Genomic DNA, 21914 nt, shown 5'->3' with positions numbered 1-21914 from the left:
TCAGCATATCAAGAGATTTTGGACAATTCCATGTTCCAAACTTTGTGGGAACAGTTTGGAGCCGGCCCCTTCCTCTTCCAACATGACTGTGCACCAGTGCACAAAGCAAGGTCCATTAAGACATGGATGACAGAGTCGGTGTGAATGAACTTGACTGGCCTGCAGTGTCCTGACCTCAACCCAATAGAACACCTTTAAGTTGAATTACAGGGGAGACTGAGAGCCAGGCCTTCTCTTCAAACATCAGTGTGTGACCTCAGAAATGCGTTTCTGGAAGAATGGTAAAAGATTCCCATAAACACACTCCTAGATCTTGTGGACAGACTTCCCAGAAGAGTTGAGTCTGTTATATTTGCAAAGCGTGGACCGAAGGATTAGGAATGGGATGTCACTTAAGTTCATATGTACGTCAAGGCAGCAGGTGTGCAAATGCTTTTGGCAATATAGTGTGTATGGAGACGGTCACTCCTCAGTAAGCCACAGTAATATTAGTATTTTTTATCGGAGGATAAAGAATATATAACTAAATATATATATATATAAGTATTGTATTCTGTCTGAATCTATTTGTACCGCTTGAGTTCACATATAAGTGTTGAAAGGTTTGTAATTAATGTGGCATCGATGCTAGTTTTTTTTATCCCGTCTATGATGTTTTGCATTGTGTGTTAGCGTTCAGCTAGTTGACTTTCCTAAGGCAGTTATGTGGTGGTTTTAAATATACATGTAATTGTATTTTCTTTTATGTTTAGTTTTGCAGTAGACTTCAGTTGAGAATGGCTTTTTTGAATAACTGTTTACTATCTAACAAATTGCTGCTTTTCTTGAAGTTAGCTGCCACCATCTACCGCTAGTAAGTCAAATTTTTGCCCGAAAGTCAAGACAAAAGAATTGTCCGAAAATCTGCTTTCCACAAGTGGCCGACTAGGCCCCTTGCATTATACACTCGGCGCCAGGAAAAACTAGCCAGAATTCATCCCCATTTAAGTAAGAAAACTAAAGATTTACTAGTTTAATTTTAAACGTGATAGGTGGGAGAGAGACTCCATTATTTGTATACAAGCTATTAATAAGTAAATTTTCCATAATATGTCCACTTTAATGTCTACTCTGTCGTCTCAGTTCTGGATGTCCGCTGTGGCCACCACCATGCCCGTTCCGTGTGGGGCCTTCATGCCAGTTTTCCTCATCGGTAAGTCATATCTTGCGCAAGTTATTTCTCATCGTAGTAAAATAAAAATAAAAAATCATGTTGTGAATGTGTGTGATGGTTAGGTGCAGGATTTGGCAGACTTGTCGGAGAGATCATGGCTACCATGTTTCCTGGTGGTATCCATGCCGACGGCAGCGTGTATCCCATAGTGCCTGGCGGTTATGCTGTAGTGGGTGAGCATCTCTCGGTATCTGTAAGCCATTTATAGACCCTTTCCAAAATAATTTAAATATCATGGAAAAGTTTATTTATTTCCATAATTCCAGACAAAATTTTAGACGTTCATTGATTACAGATTCAGGGCCCACAATTTAAACAAGTATTTATTTGTTTATTTTTACATAATTTGGGGTTCCATCTCATAAAACCTAAAAAAATCAGGAATTCAAAAAATCAGAATACTGTGAAGAAATCACCCCAAATTACAGGCCATAAATGTTTTAAACTGAGTGTCACACACTAATCATCTACTGAACTCAAAGCACATGCACGGGTTTCCCCAAGTGTCATTAAATTGCTTCAGTTTGGTTCAATTGCCTCGGTTGGGTTCAGTATGGGGACGATTCCAGACCTGACAACTGGGCAGAAGACCATCATTGATACCCTCCATAGGATGGGTAAGCCACAAAAGTTCATAGCGAAGGAGGCTGGCTGTACACAGAGTGCTGTGTCCAAGCATATCAATGGAAAGTCTAGTGGAAGGACAAAATGTGCCAGCAAAAGAGATGACCTTCAGCGGATTATCAAACAGAAAAGGTTCAAAAATCCAGCAGAGTTCCAGAAAGAGTGCAATGAGGCAGGAGTTTCAAAAACCTTAACATTCAGAGGTATACGGGAGATGCGGTCGGGTTTTGAGCCTGAGTCAACGTAGGAAGCGTCTCAACTGGGCCAAGGAGAAGAAGGACTCGACTGTTGGCCGGTGGTCCGAGGTCCTCTTTTCCGATGAAAGTAAAGTGTGCCTTTCATTCGGGAATCAAGGTCCAAGGGTTTGGAGGAAGACTGGTGAAGAACAGAGCCCAAGCTGCTTGAGGTCCATCCACAGTCAGTCATGATTTGGGGTGCATGTCCAGTGCAGGTGTTGGTAAACTCTGCTTTCTTAAATCCAAGGTCACTGCAACAGTCTACCAAAATGTTTTAGAGGACTTCATGATTCCTTCTGCTGAGGATCTGTATAGAGATGCCGATTTCATCTTCCAGCAGGACCTGGCCCCTGCCCGTACCGCCAGAAGCACCAAAACCTGGTTTGATGCACATGCCGTCACAGTGCTTGACTGGCCAGCCAACTCGCCGGATCTAAACCCCATTGAGAATCTATGGAGTATTATCAAGAGGAAAATGAGGGGCACCAGACCCAAAAACAAAGAAGAACTGACAGCAAGCATCAAGGAAATCTGGGCTTCCATAACTCGCAGGCAATGCCACAGGCTGATTGCCTAAATGCCACGGTGCATCGAGGCAGTGATTAAAGCAAAAGGATTCCCAACCAAGTATTGAAGATTAACATATCGTTCTACATTCCTACCCTCACCAAAGGTCACGAGTTGTGGGTCGTGACCGAAAGAACAAGATCCTGGATACAAGCGGCCGGAATGAGTTTCCTCCGCAGTGTCTGGGCTCCCCCTTAGAGATAGGGTGAGAACTTCTGTCATCCATGAGGGGCTTAGAGTAGAGTCACTGCTCCTCCCCATTGAGGAGCCAGATGAGGTGGCTCGGGCATCGGATTAGGATGCCTCCTGGACGCCTCCCTGGTGAGGTGTTCCGGGCACATCCCACCGTGAGGAGACCCCAGGTACGACCCAGGACACGCTGGAGAGAGTATGTCTCCCCGCTGGCCTGGGAACGGCTCGTGATCTCCCCAGAAGAGCTGGTTGAAGTGGCTGGGAGAGAGAAGTCTGGGCTTCCCTATTAAAGCTACTACCCCCGCAACCCGACCTCAGATAAACCGAAGAAAATGGATGGATGTTTAAATTGTGGGCCCTGAATCTATAATCTATGAAAGTTTAACTTTTTGAATGGAATTATGTAAATAAATAAACATTTCCATGATATTAACATTTTTCGAAAAGGGTCTGTATAATCAAGGGTAATGTTGTAAGATGACTTTTAGATGCTATTAAAATGTTTTGGTATCCTAGTTTAGGGTACATTTATGGTTTAAACTACAGTATTAATAAAGGTCATTTTGAAAATTTTTAGGGGGGTCAATTGCAGGCTTATTTTTGCTATTCATGTCGGGGCTTGTTCCAAATTATTCGATTCCGTTACAGTGTGGCCGAATTGTAGCTAATTTGGCTTCAGACCCAATTTTCAGGAATCAATGCCATTTTTATCACTTCATTGCATCTTATGGGATGTGACTGATGAAAATTGATCCCACTTAGGTTCAATATTATCTTGGGCAGACCAGAAAGTGAAAATGGTTTGTAGATAAGATCACCAGGGTCTCGGCACAAGGCTGTCTTTCTGTCCCATATGGCCAAATATATAAATAACAAATTCGCCGCACATTGAGCAACGCGACCGAACGTGGCTGAAGTGGACCATTGCGGAAAAATTACAGTTTGCGACCGCACATCCACCGGTGCGCTGCAACGAAAGAACTGCGACACTGTATTGGGTTTTGAGGCGCCAATGGAAGCTTTGGGGGCGTAAGCTCATCTCCATTTTTTGATTGTCTGTTACATCCGCGACATTGCGACGCCATGAACAGGCGATTAAAAATTTTGAATCACAGCCAATCCAGTGGCTGACATCCGCACTCTGCGAAACTGTTCTGTCAGTTTCGCCCGAGTCGCTTGGTGTGCTGCAGGCTTTAAAGTAGCAGTTGTTTGAAGGTTTTTTTATAATCTAAGCTAATTTCATTAGCTAGTCTATGGCATTTCATATTTTATGTTAGCATTAAGATAGCGTACTTTTGTTAGATGAAATTACATAGTTTGGTAGAACATTTTGGTGTTTAAATATTCAGTACAAGGTTTAATTCTCTTTATTTTATGTCAATTTTACAGTAAGCTTCAACTTTATTTGCTATTTATTCTTTATTTTTCCCCGCTCCTTGCACAGGTGCCGCAGCGCTGTCCGGGGCCGTCACCCACACCGTGTCCACCGCGGTCATCGTCTTTGAGCTGACCGGTCAGATCTCGCATATCCTGCCCGTGATGATCGCGGTGATCCTGGCCAACGCCGTGGCCCAGGCGCTCCAGCCATCGCTGTACGACTCCATCATCCGCATCAAGAAGCTGCCCTATCTTCCGGAGTTGGGCATGGGGCATCACGAGTGAGTCTCTACGCTGTTGGGAAAACTCTCTTCCCACTATATAGTGCCCTATATAGTGATTCAGGAGTAGGGACTGAATGAACGCAGTCGTTGCGTTCGGAGTCATTCACTCATTCTCCACTTCCGAATCACTATATAGGGCTTTTTAATGGACCTTTTAAGTTAACTATATAGTCCACTATATTAAAATCCCATATAACTAAATTTTTAGCAGACTTTTTCATTGCTTCGCATTGGCCTCGTTGCTTACCCTCCATGTTGCAGGAAGTATAATATCCGCGTGGAGGACATCATGGTGCGGGACGTACGCTTCATCACGCTCACCTCGTCCTATCGGGAGCTGCAGGAGATGCTGGTGACTGGTCAGCTCAAGACGCTCGCCTTGGTTGAATCTCGAGGTAGGGCAGGATGTCTTCTAAAGGAGAAATGTTATGCAATTGTTTTTCACTATTTAGAACGGTTTCCAGGTGTTTTCATAATGTCTGGGACATGCTTTTGTATATACCCGAATTTATCAAAATACAAATAGTATTTTGACAACAAATTGCGCGGAATAAAAATAATATGTCACGTTTTGGGGCGTGATGCTTGAGCAGACCAGATATGAATACTGAGCCAAATTCTTCAGTGTGTGTGGATTTGTTTCAAAACGTAAACATGCTTCAAGATGGAGCTGGTAGAAAAAAATTCTGATACATAAAAATGACTGGTGAGTTCATGTGATACTACTGGGATCGAGAAAATCAAAAAATAAACCACATCATTGTTAAAGCCCTTGGGGAAAAAGGTTGCGGCTTATAGTCCAAACCTCACTGTACTCTTAAAAACGATTTTACATAAACTAAATATATGTATACAAAAACACAGACCATGACAACTACCATTACCATTGAAAAGTTTGAGGGTCACTTAGAACCCTTTCGCACAAAGGTGTCAAACGCAAGGCCCGCGGGCCAGATGCGGCCCGCCACATCATTTTACGTGGCCCGCGAAAGCAAATCACGCTCGTCAACTTCGGAATTTTTGCTCAAATCTGTACCCAAATTCCAAATTTTCATAATAATAAACAATAATTTTGAGATATTGCATTTTTCTCTTACCAAACCCTTCTTCTACAGTAACTTAAACAATACGTGACTGAAAAAAAACAGAGCTTTTCTTTAAAAAAAATTATTTTTAGTGACCCCAAACATTTGAACAGTAGTGTACTTCTCCATTCTTATCCAGATCTGTTAAGTGTTAATGTTATGCAAGCACATGTGACATCCCCTTGCCAATTTCCGTCCACTTCCCGCTCTAGACTCCATGATCCTCCTGGGCTCCATCGAGAAGCTTCAGCTCCAGTCTTTGCTCTCACTGCAGCTGAGTCGGCAGCGCCGCCTGACCCATCTGCGCCAGCTGGTCCTGGACAGCGACGCCAACGACAACCTGACCAGCCTGACCAGCCTCACCAGCGACAGCGCCCCCACTTCTCCACGCAACAGCAACGCTCATCAAGGGGTTCGCTTCCTGGTGAGCACCCAAGAGGTGTGGAGGCGTCCGGGGCGGGGGCCCGAGAGTGAGGGCGGGTCCAACCGGGACGGGTCCTGACTCCTTGCTCGAGTTGGGAAGTAGCGCTTAGACTTAAGCCCCAGCATGTGGGATGCATGTAACAGGAGGTAAAGGCACAGATGGAGCTTGTGCAACACCGTGGTGGTAAGTGCTTTGGATGTAAAGTACAGACGAAACAGTGTAGAAAAGTTCATATTGTTATGATGTGCAAAATAATCACAATTATCGGTGCAGGTGTACCTCGAACAGGTGATTCACTTTAATTGCACCATTAGACAGCGTGTGCAGTCGTAAAACTAAGTCTAAACAAATTAACACAATATCAGTTCCAAGATCAGAACAAATTATAGTGAACGATACTACTGTCTTCTTATAAGCACACACAAACATTACCTTGTGTTTGGCAAGGAAGCTAATCTAAGATTCAAGACAGTGGCGTCGCTAGGACTATTTTGGGGCGGTGTCCCCTAAAAATGTTTTAAGCTCCCCCCAAAATTTTGTTGTATGTAGTTGTGTTAAATTTGTTGTGTCTCAGCCACCCTAAAATGCCTCTTAAGCCCCTCTAAATGCAATCGTTGTACACAAAAATAGAAATAACATAATTACTGAAAATAAAGAATCCAACCTCCCCCCCCCCCACACCCCCTTTCGACAAAAATGTTTTTGGGAACAATTTCTAAATTTGGATCAGGGACTAAGCCCCGCCAAACGATGCTCTTGATTCAAGACTTCAGCTCTATTTCTTCTTTCTGTGGCAACTGGTTTCAAGGTACTGTATAACAAGGTTTTAACACCAGACGAAGCAGCACAATGTCCATTGAATTCAAGCAAAAACTGTGGCAAAAACTGTTTTATTGGTTTACATTGTATTTAATTATGCCATTGCTATGTGTTTTTATAAATTACTTATAAAGTGCTATTGCTATTTTTTTATATTAAAAACACATTGGGTTGTTTTTTTTACCCTTACATTTCAATCGCAAAAGATGATTTGAGATAAGAATGTTTTGCATTACGAGCGTGGTCGTGAATTAAACTCAAGACACCACTGTGCTTTGAACCGTTTCATCCCTATTGTAAACTGTTCAAATATCTTTTCAATTGACATTAACACGCTTGTCTTGTGTGTCTCTTGTCGTCTGTGCCCTTACTTGTGCTGTCTCCTTGGTTCCCGTGCATGTGATCCTTTGTATGCATTTCCTTTTTTGTGCGTGTCTGCGGCTCTCTTTTGTTAATGTATCTTCCATCCAGATCTCCACAGAGGAGTCCTCTTCCTTCAGCCGGGTGGGCTCCAACATTCAGCTTCCTCTTAAATCGGCGCTGAAAAGCGTGTCGGCCGTCAGCAACGCCGACACGCCCAACAGTACGTCATTGCTGAGGCGCTGCGTGATTCCAATCCTTTTGGGATCTGAAAATCTGAATGTGTTTTTTTTTCTCCCCCTAAGGCTCTCAGACACTGTCCTGTGCTGACCAAGACAAGGAGCTGTTAGAGGTGAGACCTGAAGAGTTGAACAGTGTGACTTATGGTGTGTTCGGAAAGTATTTAGTGCTTCACTCTTTGCACATTTTCTTAAATAGGATAACATTTTGGTGTCTTTCAACTCATTCTGTCCAATCAGCATCAGATATGGAAACATAAGATACATGTACAGGGTGTGCTCGGTTTACGACAGAGTTCCATTCCAACGCTAGCAACGTAATCTGAATTTGTACATAGATCAGAGTGTGCTTTAGTCTCTGATTCAAGCAGTAGTGAAGTCATAATTACAGCAAATATTCATATGAAAAAAAAAAGATTCAATTCAATTTGTATTCCATTTTTTATTCTTCATTATTGAAATCTTTAATATTTTATTATTTTTGTAATTGAATTTAGTAATATTTTTAACTCTTAAAAATGTATTTCTTTTAAAAAAATGTATTATTTAATGTTTGGTTTAATTATTTTAATTTTAATTAAATTAATTAATTAATATTTAATTTTAAATATCAATTAATATTTTAATTTTAATTTAATTTAATTTAATACTTATTTTAATTTAATTAATATATTTTGAAAATATATTTGAAATTATATTTAATAATAAAGTAGGAATTGGCTCTCTGGAAAAAAAAAAGAATTCTGTTTAATAAATCTATGATTTGGACTTTTTTTTAAATTGAACTACTGAAATAGATGATTTTTTTCAACCATAATATTCAAATTTACTGAGCTGCACCTGTCAAGATACACATTTTTAATACAAGTTTTAATGTCATTTTTATCATTATTTTATTAATTATTATTAATTATTTACTTTAAATGTAATTATTTCTAAATGATAATAGCAGTGATGATAAGTGTATTTAATTGTTTTAATTTTAATTAAGTGATAATTACATTTTAAATATATATCCATCCATTTTCTGAGCCGCTTCTCTTCACTATGGTCGGGAGCGTGCTGGAGCCTATCCCAGCTATCATTGGGCAGGAGGCGGGGTACACCCTGAACTGGTTGCCAGCCAATCGCAGGGCACATACAAACAAACAACCATTTGCACTCACATTCACACCTACAGGCAATTTAGAGTTTTCAATTAACCTACCATGCATGTTTTTGGGATGTGGGAGGAAACCGGAGTGCCCGGAGTAAACCCATGCAGGCACGTGTAGAACATGTAGAAACTAGCACGTGTAGAAACTCCACACAGGCGGGGCCGGGGATTGAACCCCGGTCCTCAGAACTGTGAGGCTGACGCTCTAACCAGTCGCTCCCCGTGCCGCCGAACATCAACTAAACTTAAAAAAATAAAAATAAAAACTGTTTTAACTAATATCTTCTTTGCAAAGTCATATTTAGTAGCTATTTTCATCCTTTTCATGTGGAGCTGGAACAAGCTCATGGAATTTTCAACCTGTGAGCTACTTACACAGTAAATATTTTGAATTGCAACCCATTGTCTTGTCCAGAAGCCTCTGTCATGGTCTGTGTTTTTGTGTACTTATATTTAGTTTTTGTTTTATTGTGCTCTCATTTCACCCCTCCCGGTGAGAAGAGTCCATCCGAGTCGGTCCCGTCTGAAAGAAGGAAGCCCAAACGTGTGAGGATCTCCATGGCTGTAAGTGTGTCTTGTCTTTTGCCTGGTAACTGTTGCCTTACGACACACACGTAGTACTGGACCCAAGTATTTGGGGTCGCCAAATGCAGGGCACATATAGACCACCAACCATCCACACTCACATTTACATCAATCGACAATTGAATCTTCAATTAACCCTGGGTGACTTTGGACAAGAAGTGGGGTACATCCTAAACTGGTTGCCAGCCAATCGCAGAGTAAAGATAGACAAACAAGTATTCCCACTCACACATACCGTGGAATGTCCGTTTTTGTGATTAATCCGTTACAAAATGTCTGATTACAACTGAAACAGTATTTCCCATACAATATAATGTGAACCTTTTCCAGACACTCATAATCAGAGGTGGGTAGTGTAGCCAAATATTGTACTCAAGTACGAGTATTGTTCCGTTAGGATAATGACTCAACAAAAGTAAAAAGTACTCCTCAATAAAGACTTGAGTCAGAAAGTATTCAGTGTAAAAAAAACGACTCGTACTGACTGAGTAACTTCTCATTTATGTACTTTTTGAATCAGAGCATGAATGTCAAATAAAATTAAAAATGAAAAACATAAATAAATATGCATGTGCAAATTCCAATTCTTGGGGCTGTATTGAGGCCAATTCAGCTCCAAGAAATGGTCTTATATTATTTTGTTTCCACTTGTTAAATGGCAGAATAGGCTCACCAGGCAGAGATTACAAAAACATGAACAGAGCTGCAGTGGATATAAAAAGTCTACACACCCCTGTTTAAATGCCAGGTTTTTGTAAAGTAAAAGAATTTAGACCAAAATAAACCATTAATGTGACCTAGAATTTGTACAACTCGATTTATTTATTTTTATATTTAGGTGAAAATAAACTAAACTAAATTTATGTGATTGACTTGGACTTTGGGTTTGACTTTCTGCTTTCTTGTCCTGGTTAAAGTTTAAATAAAATAAATAAAAATAAATCTGGTTGCACGAGGACGCAATCCTTCTTATAACTGGGATGTGGCTATGTTCAGGAGTAACAGATCACATTCAAACTCATGTTCAATGGAAGTCCACACACACGTGACAAGTACAAGTTATACAAAATATTACTTGAGTCAATGTAACAGAGTAAATAGTGCGTTCCTACCTACCTCTGCACATAATATTGACAGAAAATGCATTTGATCAAGAATAACTATAGTTTAACACACTGGAAACAATGTGAAAAAATATATTCTCGTCTTCTTTCTCAAAGGGCGCTTTCTTCGGCCTCATGGTGGCTTATTGAACATTCACCAAAAAAAGCACAGCAAACTTTCCAAATGCTTTCAATGAACACATAGAGTGACACTCACTCAAGGAAACAGTAAAGTTACACGTGGCATGCTTTGTGTGGGGTGAGTCATTCTGCAACACAAGTTGCAGAATGATGTCATCAATATGAATCAATAACTTAAATATTAGTCTAGTTGAAGCCAATTTAAATCAGCAACTTAGTGCAGACTTGACATGACAACACAGTACAGTAAGTACCTAAACGTAAGCACACCATTCTCACTAAACTTCTCTAATTTTAATTTACTGATAGATGGATGCCGATTGTGGTCCATGAAGGCAACTGTGTGTGTGTGCGTGCGTTTGTGAGTGCGTATACGTAAACGTGAAAGTGATTTCCTCCCACATCCCCAAAACATCCCAAAAACATGCATGGTAGGTTAATTGAAGTCTCTAAATTGCCCGTAGGTGTGAATTTGAGTGCGAATGGTTGCTTGTTTATGTGTGCCCTGCGATTGGCTGGCAACCAGCTCAGGGTGTACCCCGCCTCCTGCCCGATGATAGCTGGGATAGGCTGCAGCACTCCCGCGACCCTTGTGAGGATAGATGGATGGATGGATGGCTGGATGGAAGTATTGTAAGTCCTTCCGTGAGTCTGTCCTTATTGTATGACGATTTATGACCACGCATTTCGGTATCAATAATTAACCCAGAATGCATTGCGCGCTTAACACGACAGTAAAACTGCATTCTTAATGTGTAAATAAAAAAGTAACAACAATCAAATACACTTTTTACAAAGGAAAACAACAAAAATAGTGTGGCAATAGGGAAATTGTGCATTTCTGCATCGTCACTGCATTGTCGAATCAACAATCACCTCCCAAATCAGTAGTGTGGGTGAATGGTGAAATGTTATTCACTGGCTGGACTGCAATTTCTCAAGTCACCAGCAGCCACAAATCAGTACTTACTGAGAGACATCGATGACTCAAAAGTAAGTATTGCTGGTTTGAAAAAGTAATTTGTCTGATTACTCTCCGGGAGAAAGTAATGCGTTACTTTGCCCGTTACTCAAAATGGTCAAATTCTGAAGTAACGTGTACTTTACTTGTACTTGGTAACGCGTTAACGGCATCTGATGAGCAATTGAGAGTCAGAGTCCAGTCACATTTTCTATTACCATACTAAAATTCCTAAATTCATGGACACCTCTATCAATTAATGTCACTTTATTTTTTCCCACATGCAACATTTCTTCCATTTTAATTAGTTCCACAGCATTTCATTTTACATATATACATACGTACATAAATTTTTTGGTAGTTCTGTTTCTTCTTATTATTATTAGTGTTTGTGTATGTAAATATATTTTGTCTCAACAGGAATCAACTGATGTAGAAGATTGTATGAGCCCAACTGAGGTGACACCTGACAATCAAACACAGAAGAATAAAGGCGCTAAAGTAGTATTAGTCATAGTAGTAGGACAGGGTTTCCACGGGTCATTAAAAAACATTAAGTCAAATGGATTTTGTGAAAAATTAGGGCCTTAAATGCCATTGAAAAGCATTAAATACAATGTCCAGAGGCGTTAAAAAAAATGTAATCCAATTGATGGACAAACATTGTGATTCACGATTTATTTTGATTCTATAAACATTGACGTTTTGATTAAAAGTACAGTGTATCGATTGACCGTTCAATTGACTTTGGTCTACGGCCGGTGCACAAAGTCAAAACACCAAATGTTTGGACTGCTGCGTCCTGTGAACAAGCTCATGCTGTGTCGAAAGTGTGAAAATGAATATGTTGGGGAAAAAAAGGGGGAAATGCAAATTTCAGCTGAAGTGGCTGACTGAGGAATTTTTCAAAACCCGGTTAAAGAAATGTCGCCGGTAAACCCGGAGAGGCGTTCTGCAGCGTTTGCAAAAAGACTTCCAAACTTTTCACAGTGGGCGTCAACGCTGTGAAATTGCACATCCTATCAGCTAATCACAAGTCGGCGAATAAAGGCAGGCGGCAGTTGACTGTGCCGAATTTATTTGGCGTGACAAACATCGCAACTTCTGTTGTCGCCACCACCACTATGACAGCTGCTGCTACGGCTACAACCGCAGTGACCGCCCCCAGCCATGTCGCTACAGACACTGGGGAAGACCAGCGACCTACGAGCAGTATTTGGCTCACATGCGACTTTGAACGCAAAGGTGCACTGGTACACTGCAGTGCAACACCACCCATGCATCAGATAGTATCTCTGAGGTCTTTCAAAAAACAGATTTCTGCAGTTAACAAAGCAGGACCCTTTGTGTTGATGTTTGATGAGAGTTTGAACCATTCATTCATTCGTCTTCCGTTCCGCTTATCCTCACTAGGGTCGCGGGCATGCTGGAGCCTATCCCAGCTATCTCCGGGCGAGAGGCGGGGTACGCCCTGAACTGGTCGCCAGCCAATCACAGGGCACATATAAACAAATAACCATTCGCACTCACAGTCATACCTACGGGCAATTTACAGTCTTCAATTAACCTACCCTGCATTTTTTTGGGATGTGGGAGGAAACCGGAGTGCCCGGAGAAAACCCACGCTGGCACGGGGAGAGCATACAAACTCCACACAGGCGGGGCCGGGATTTGAACCCCTGTCCTCAGAACTGTGAGGCAGATGTGCATATATCCGGTTTCCTCCCACATCCCAAAAACATGCAAGGTAGGTTGATTGAAGACTCAAAATTTCCCTCAGGTGTGAATGTGTGCGCGAATCGTTTGTAGCCCGCCTCCTGCCCGATGATGGCTGGGATAGGCTCCAGCACGCCCGCGACCTTAGTGAAGAGAAGCGGCTCAGAAAATGGATGGATGCATGGATGAATTTGAAATGTGGACTCGTCGGACCACAGAACACTTTTCCACTTTGCATCAGTCCATCTTAGAGAAGCCGGCGGCGTTTCTGGGTGTTGTTGATGAATGGCTTTTGCTCTGCATAGTAGAGTTTCAAGTCGCACTTACGGATGTAGCGCCGAACTGTATTTACTGACGTTGGTTTTCTGAGCCCATGTGGTGACATCCTTTACACATTGATGTCGGTTTTTGATGCAGTGCCGCCTGACGGAGCGAAGGTCACGGGCATTCACTGTTGGTTTTCGGCCTTACATGCAGTGATTTCTCCAGATTCTCTGAACCTTTTGATGATATTATGGACCGCAGATGATGAAATCCCTAAATTCCTTGCAATTGTCCTTAAACTGTTCCACAATTTTCTCTTATTCTTTGCTTGTGAATGACTGAGCAATTCAGAGAAGCTCCTTTTATACCCAATCATGGCACCCACCGGTTCCCACCTGTGGGATGTTCCAAACAGGTGTTTGATGAGCACTCCTCAACTTTCTCAGTCTCCTGTTGCAGCCATAAAATTCCAAGTTAATGATTATTTGCTAAAAACAACCAAGTGTATCAGTTTGAACTTTAAATATCTTGTCTTTGTAGTGTATTCAATTAAATATAGGTCGAACATGATTTGCAAATCATTTTATTCTGTTTTTATTTATGTTTAACACAACATCCCAACTTCATTGGAATTGGGGTTGTGTGTGTATGTATATATTTATATGTAGTAGGATGTGGGCATTACATTTTTCATAAGTTGACAACAGCATTAAAAAGCATTAGATTGTATGTGCTGGGAAAACCCTGTAGTCGTAGTATTAGTATTACGTCCAGCTCTCTTGTCTTAGGTTGCCGAGTGGGAGGAACAGCAGCTGGACCAGCCGCTGGATTTTAAGAACTCCAAGATTGACCCAGCTCCATTCCAGTTAGTGGAGCAAACCTCCCTGCATAAGGTGCAACCACCCCACGTTGTGCTCACGACTGAGCTTCTGCTGTTGTTAACATCCTTCTTTCTTTCTTATGTCCCCGCAGACCCACACCATCTTCTCCCTGCTGGGTCTGGATCACGCCTACGTGACCAGCATGGGCCGTCTGGTCGGTGTCGTCTCTCTCAAAGAGGTTTGCGTTTGTCTTTACACCCATAACGATTTTTAACATCTTAATAGGAAAAACACACACTCTTATCACACCCCACATCACAGGATTATCTTTTAGAGACATCCAATAATTGGACTTTGCTGGGTTTGACTGGAAGGGTTGAAAGGGCTCCAAATCCGGCCCACTTTTCACTATGTGTGTATCCCACCGAACCTTTACAATTGATGGCACGGACGTACTGGGCCCAAAATTCAGCCCAGGAATTTAAATGTAAAGGCCCCCGGTGTGCAGAAAGTCAGGTCACAGAGACGTGATCATTTTCTGATTGGTGGGAAACAACAAGAATCAACGACGCTTGCAATACATAAGGACGAAAGTATTTGACAATTTTGTATTCTAAATTATTTGCATAACAAATGCGTGGTCTGCTAGGTCTAATAGTTTGCCTTTTTCCCCACCTTGCCCATCCGTAGTCGTGCTGCTGGATCCGTCCTCCACTGAAAAGATCTATCAGCTTTGCGCATTTTGGTTCACAACTGGTGTGGGGGTAGCGGGACGGAGACGACCCACTTAGGGCTTGTCTGCTGCTTAACAATAATTGTTGGTCGAACCGCACACGGCACAACAGCGAGGGTCTGACAAAGTCACAAATCAATGCTGCAGCCGATACCGGTTCTGCGGGCGGAACACTTGGCGTGCACGGCACTCGCGACCGATGCGCTCATACACGGCTTTGTTGACATAAGGCTCCCTATAAGTCGTCTTGTGTTTGTTGAATAGTAGTCTGTAATTGTTTTGTTAAAAGATCGCTGTGTGTGTTGAAAATTAGATTGGAATTATCCTATTCAAAAAAAATAAGACGCTTGGCCAGGCTGGCCTGGAATGGAGTCGTCCCGAAATTGCCACCCCACCCCAGATTTTGCAGTAGATTTCAGATAATTGCTCAGGATAATCTATGAGAGACATATGGTTATTGGGCCTTTGCTGACTTTGATCAGAAGGGCGGAATTGGGTACAAAAAAAAATCTGACCGATAATCAGTCTGTAGGTCCCTCGCTTAATTAGACAGTGCTCCACATCGTTGACGACACACATGAGAATTTGTGATTGGAATTATTCAATAGGTTTAACCTTAACGATTTTCTGTACAATGATTGGGGAAGAGAAAAAAATCTCTAACACACTCCACACCACAGGATGATCGCTCAAGATTAAGTTTTAGAGACATCCGATAATCGGGCCTTTGCTGACTTCTGGATTGGGTAAAAAAAAGTGACTGATTATCAGTATGTATGGTTATCGTTACTGGTTATTGTTCCAACTCCATACACACACACACGCACACACACCTCATTGACCACACACAAGAATTTGTGATTGTAAATATTGAACAGGTTTAACATTAGCGATTGTCTGCCCCGTCTGTTTTGTAAACTGATTGGGAAAGAAAAAAAAATCACTCTTAATACACCCCGCACCACAGGATAATCGCTCAGGATAAGGTTTTAGAGACATCTGATGATCAGGCCTTTGCTGACTTTGATAAGAAGTGGTGAAAATGCAAACATTTTGCTCGATTATCAGTATGTATATATCTCTCCTACCATTTATAATTGTCATTCCCAAACATTTTCCCCAGAAGATCAGGGAGGAAAAATCATTCTTAACACTCTCGAAATCACAGGATAATCACTCAGGATCATCTTTTACAGACGTCCAATAACAGGGTCTTTGATGACTCTGATTGCAAGAGAGGTAATCGGGCTCAAAAGTGACCTGCTTATCGGTATGTGTGTACTTCAGCCTTGTTTTCTTGTCACTGATGCCCCTGGTCCCCGCATGTCCAGCTCCGTAAGGCCATCGAGGGCTCAGTGACGGTGACCGGCGTGAAAGTGCGCCCCCCTTTGGCCAGTTTCCGTGACAGCGGCAACACCAGCAGCATCTCCGAGGTGACGGAGCTCCACAAGCTGTGCATCCGCCACCGGGGGCTCTCGTTGCCGCGGGAACCCAACCCGCCGGACCAGGTGGACGACCAGCCGGACGTGGCGTACCAGGAGATGCCCGTCGACGGCTTGAGCTTCGAAGCCGGCCCGGGCGAGGCGTCGCACCCTTTGCCGGAGCTCCAGGAGAGCCCGTCGTTCGCCGAGGACCAATCGGAGTTTACCTTTGACTGCAGCCCCTCCCACACTGAGGAGTCCGAGCTGGTTTGTGACTTTGAGCCCCCGCCGGGCCAAACTTCTGAGCCGGACCAAGCGGAGCAAGCAAGCGGGAGTCCGCCTCTTAGCGGGGACCTATCAGAACCCGAAGGGGCGAGACCAATCGCTGACGCCCAATCGGAGTGATAAATGTTGACATTGCATCCATTTGTATACCTACAATACCATAGTTCCATTTAAATACTGCCTTGTTTAAGCAGCAGTTTGGCTATGTTGGGAATGACTCCCTATCCACTATTTAACATCCTAAATAGTGGGTTTGCCATTTTGTAGGGTTCTTCAAATGTGTTCAAGTTATCCCGACATCAGTGGTTCTGAAACTTTTGAGAGCAAGTGACAAACATTACAATTCATCAAAAACCAAACAGTTTTTATTCCTAAAAAGGATATTTCGTATTACTGTCAGCCACATGCATATACTCATAAACAATACTCAAGAGGCACATTCTTTATCCTCTGCAAAAAACGATTATTACTGCAGTTTACTGAGTCAGTATGACTGTATTATACTGTCCCCCGGTGGCCAAGTCTCACGCAACAAAAGGAGCTGCAATGAATTACTCATGACGCGCAAAACTGTCAAATTCTTGACATTCTATTCAATTGTCATTTCAGTATATTTTTACAAAGTACAATATTATACAGTGCAAATTTCCTCATTAAAAAACACTTGATGACTTTTTAAATTGTTTTTGGGGGGCCAGAACGGCTTAATGGCATTTCCATTTGTTTCGATGGGCAGCAATGATTTGCGTTGCAAGCATGAGCGCGGAATGAATTAGACTCGTATTTCAAGACACCACTGTATTGCAAATAAAAGATGAATAGTCCCTAAATAAATGTTTGAAAGCAAACAATTGAAGTTAAATACAACTGAACTGTAGTTTAGGGAGTTATATTTGTTTTCTTTTTTTAAATGTTTTATTTATTTTTTGGCCTGCCACTAGAGAGAGCCGTGTACCACTACACATACCACACTTTGAGAATCACTGGTCGATATAGTGCGCTCAGTCTATCCCACTGTGCATCTTGTAAAGTAGTTGAATGCTGCTCACGGGAAAACAATGCATTGCGCCGAGACAGAAAAAAAAAAAGATTTATCCGCGTTAGAAGGTTTTGACCTGAGGTAGGTGCTTCCAAGCCGTAAATATTTTGCCTCACCCACTCTTGAAATGATGCAGGGATTGCAGATTTTTGTGATAATGCATTGCAGTCACATCAGAGCTTTTAATTGGCCCAAGTCATTGATTTGTCTTTATTAGCATGCCATTCCCCATATGTAGTTATTCACTTTAAAAAAAAATATATTCCGCATGATAATTTATTGCAAATAATTTTTTTAGTTATGCTTTGCAGACCACCGGGTATCCCTGAACTCCAGTTTGAGAACTACTGATTTTGCCAATCCAATCAATCAAAGTGCCAGCCTTATCTGCACCCCAGACCAATAGAGGGCAGCATATTCTACTTCGTCGGGTGACTTTGCCCGATCACACACATTTGATTGTACGGCAATACCTCATGTCTACGTGGTTTTTCATTACGGTAAAGTCGGGGTGGGGAACCGACGTGGTACAATATTTAACCCACGAAGGCTCACAATATACAGATGCATCTCACTAAATCAGAATATGGTAGAAAAGTTTTTGGGGCTTTTTTTTTCTCAATAGTTTCACTCAAAAAGTGAAACTCAATAAATACATGGGGATTTGCTTTTGAAAAATATTTTCCCATCTAAAAATCTATATTAAAAAAAAAGTTTGGATTTTAACATCACGTTCTAATTCCTTGACATGGTGAATTCTGCTTAATTTCCATTTGCCTTAAGCTATAATATTTAAAATAACTGGTTTTAAGTCATAAGTTGAACTTTTTGTTGAATTGTACTACTAAAATAGATAATTTCCCACCATATTAAAATTTATGATAATGCACCTGTATATATGTATTTTTGTACAAATGCTCTTGATGTAGGCGGCACGGTGGACGACTGGTTGGTCCTCACAGTTCTGAAGACCGGGATTCAATCCCCGGCCCCGCCTGTGCGGAGTTTGCATGTTCTCCCCGTGCCTGCGTGGGTTTTCTCCGGGCGCTCCGGTTTCCTCCCACATCCCAAAAACATGCATGCTCGGTTGATTGAAGACTCTAAATTGCCCATAGGTGTGAAGGTGTGCGCGAATGGTTGTTTGTTTGTATGTGCCCTGCGCTTGGCTGGCAACCAGCTCAGGGTGTACCCCGCCTCCTGCCCGATGATAGCTGGGATAGGCTCCAGCACCCCCGCGACCCCTGTGAGGAGAAGCCGTTCAGAAAATGGATGGATGGATGCTCTTGATGTAAATTTCATAAAGTTTCACAGACGTTATTGACATTTATGCAACTTGAAATTGTATTATATTATATATAACGAGTTAACAACCTTGCATCATATTTGTTTTCATAAATTTACCATGACTTTATTAAGGCCCCTGATTTAAAAGAGGTTCCCCACGCCTGCTTTAAATCATGACATGAATGTTTTAATATATTCCGGTCAGGTCACAATATTCCTTGGTTACCGTATTTCTTGCTATGGATTACGGGTATAATCATCCCCATCGTCAACCCATGTGTCTTTGATGTGTTTATGGACACCGAAGGTGGTGCATGTTGAATTATGAATGATTGTAGAATCACCAGCTCTCATCTTTAAATATCTACTTGCGCGTTGATTCATTCTGTACAGACAAATGAGTCACATGCGACCAAATCGAGAGGAAAGCACAGATGTTAACTACCTATTCCCCATAATGGGCTCATGTATGATGTATGAGGTTCGATTCTATAGCATATATATAATGCAGTATGTATACAGTATATTTGTAAAAGGGTGTTGGCTCATTCATCACCAGATATGCAATAATCACACAGTAATAATGCAGTAAAGGGAATTTAGCAAATTCACCCAGCCTGCATTGTTTCATGTCTTGGGTGAATTTTACTGTCTGTGACAACGTTACTCATTTTTCTGTTATGTTTGTCTGCTTTGAACAAGTATTAGAACCACACCGAAAAGAAAAGAAAAATTGCACCAAGTGATTAAAGTTCTCACCCTTAATAAAGTTGTATATCATTTTGAAAATAGTCATATATTTTGGAGAAAAAAGCAGTAGTGTATTATTTGAAGTTGTAATGTTGCAAAAATGTGGCTGTATAACTTTGAGAAAATTGTTATCTTTTCCACATTAAAGTGGTATATTTAATCTAAAATACATACTTTTTAATCTAAAAGATATATGACTTTATTCACAAAAATAACTTTTTTCCCCAAATATACAAATGTATTATTTTATTTCTAATATTAAGAGAATAAAGTTGGATATTTTTAAGAAGTTATATCTCTTAATAATCTTACTTTAGTCATTTTATATTTAAAATGAAAGTACACAACTTTATTTATTTATTTATTATTATTTTCTTACTATTAAAACTTTTTATCCCCCAAAATTTGACATTTGTTTCCTAAAAAATGCATTTTTTTGTAGAACATATACAACTTTGGTCTTGTAAAATTATTACTTTAATCTGAAAAATATCTATTTACTCTCTATGATAAATACATCTTTTTATCTCAACAATATACTACGTTTTATCGAGAAAATAATATATACAAATTTATTCTTAAAAATATACGACTTTACTCTTGTAATAAGATTTTAATTTAGAAAATACACAACTTTTTTCTTGAAACAACTTTTGCAAAACAAAACAAATATTTCAGATACTTCCCCATAAAATGTCCGACTTCATGTAAAAAACATACGACTTTATCCACGTAGTATTCCACCCTAAATCGCAAAAACGTATGACTTTTTGTCGAAAAGATATGACTTAATCGTGCGATACACAACTTTATTCTCGTAAATTACAACTTTAATCTCGAAAAATATGAATTTTTGTCATTCTAAGAAATATACGACTTTATTGTCGTGCTATAATGACCTTAATCTCGAATATGGACATCTTTTTTCACAAAATATACAGCGGTTCTCGAAAAGATACAACTATTTATTTCAAAAAGATCCTTTTTTTCCTGAAAAATATATGACTTAATGTCGAAAATATACAACTTTACTTTGAGTTGCAAAAATGTGTGACTTTTTAACTTGAAAAGGTACAACCTAATTGTGGAAGATACTATTTTACTACTACTTTACATTTTTATTTTGAAAATACTTTTCTCAAAAAGATACTTTTTATTTAGAAAGGATGTTTTTTTCTCGAAAAATGTATGACTATGTCGAAAATATACGACTTTATTCTCAGAATATTATAACTTGAATCACAAAAATGGATGATTTTCTATCTATCGTGACTTAATCAGAAATCTATGACTTCATTCGCGTAAGTCGTAATATTATGACTAATCTCGAATACACACAACTTTTTCATTAAAATATACAACCATTCTTGAGCTGATGTCACTTTTTATTTTGGAAAGATTTTTTTTCACAAAAAATATGTTTATGTCCAAAATATTAAGCTTTATTCTCATAATACCACAACTTGAATCGCCAAATGTTTTATTTTTGGGGTCGAAAAGATGCAACTAAATTGTCAAATGTACAACTTTAATCTAAAAAATGTTCTACTTTTTCTCTCCAAAAGATACTTGTGATATACACAACTTTATTCTCATAATATTACGACTAATCTAAAACATGTATGATTTATCTCATAAAGATGTCTTGCAGTATATCCAACTTTATTCTCATATTATTATGACTTTGCTCCAAAATATAGGCCTTTTTTTGCCCTCAAAAACATACAACTTTATTCTTGTAATATTATGACGTTAATCTTAAAAAAATAGACTACTTTTTTTTCTGTATTCTGTATTGTAGTAAGACCGTGACGTTAATATCTTTGCATATTTTTTTCTTTTCAGTGTATTCCTAATACTCCTTCGTCCTCGTCAGCCTCCTCGACAAAATCCCCACCGTCTCTATGTCTCTTATTATTACTGACAACAAAGGCAGCTTCCAAAGGTCCACCAGGCTGGGCAGAGAACTACAGGTATAAGTTCAGGTCCAGGGCTCCGAATACGCATGAAGCACACAGTAAATACCACGATGGCTTTAGATTGGCAGCCTCTGGCGGCTTTTATAAGGGCAACAACATATACAGGTACAGTAACAACCGTATAAACTGCCACTGTATCGCCACACAAACATATGGCAACATGCACACGAGTATATGATATGCTATTATATTACATGATATGACCAAGAATATACAAATATAACCCAGCCTGGCCTTGAATGCAGTGTTGACATGT

General features: G+C 40.4%; 1 protein-coding gene across 1 annotated transcript in view; it reads left to right on the top strand.

Moving 5' to 3' along the window:
- The window catches only part of LOC133411395 (chloride channel protein 2-like), a 42621-nt gene extending 25840 nt beyond the window's left edge, over nt 1–16781 (top strand). The window contains exons 13-24 of the mRNA XM_061693738.1: nt 1123–1192; nt 1276–1386; nt 4277–4490; nt 4755–4888; nt 5791–6002; nt 7293–7404; nt 7487–7533; nt 9078–9140; nt 11787–11825; nt 14135–14239; nt 14319–14405; nt 16232–16781. Of these exons, the coding sequence (XP_061549722.1) occupies nt 1123–1192; nt 1276–1386; nt 4277–4490; nt 4755–4888; nt 5791–6002; nt 7293–7404; nt 7487–7533; nt 9078–9140; nt 11787–11825; nt 14135–14239; nt 14319–14405; nt 16232–16726 (1689 nt within the window). The 3' untranslated portion in view covers nt 16727–16781. The remainder of the gene's footprint in view (nt 1–1122; nt 1193–1275; nt 1387–4276; nt 4491–4754; nt 4889–5790; nt 6003–7292; nt 7405–7486; nt 7534–9077; nt 9141–11786; nt 11826–14134; nt 14240–14318; nt 14406–16231) is intronic.
- The last annotated feature ends 5133 nt before the right edge of the window (nt 16782–21914 follow it).

The sequence above is a fragment of the Phycodurus eques genome, chromosome 13 (genome assembly GCF_024500275.1).
Source record: "Phycodurus eques isolate BA_2022a chromosome 13, UOR_Pequ_1.1, whole genome shotgun sequence".
In the NCBI taxonomy this organism is placed as follows: domain Eukaryota; kingdom Metazoa; phylum Chordata; class Actinopteri; order Syngnathiformes; family Syngnathidae; genus Phycodurus; species Phycodurus eques.
The sequence above is the reverse complement of the archived record's forward strand: the minus strand, read 5'-3'. Positions and strand labels throughout refer to the sequence as shown.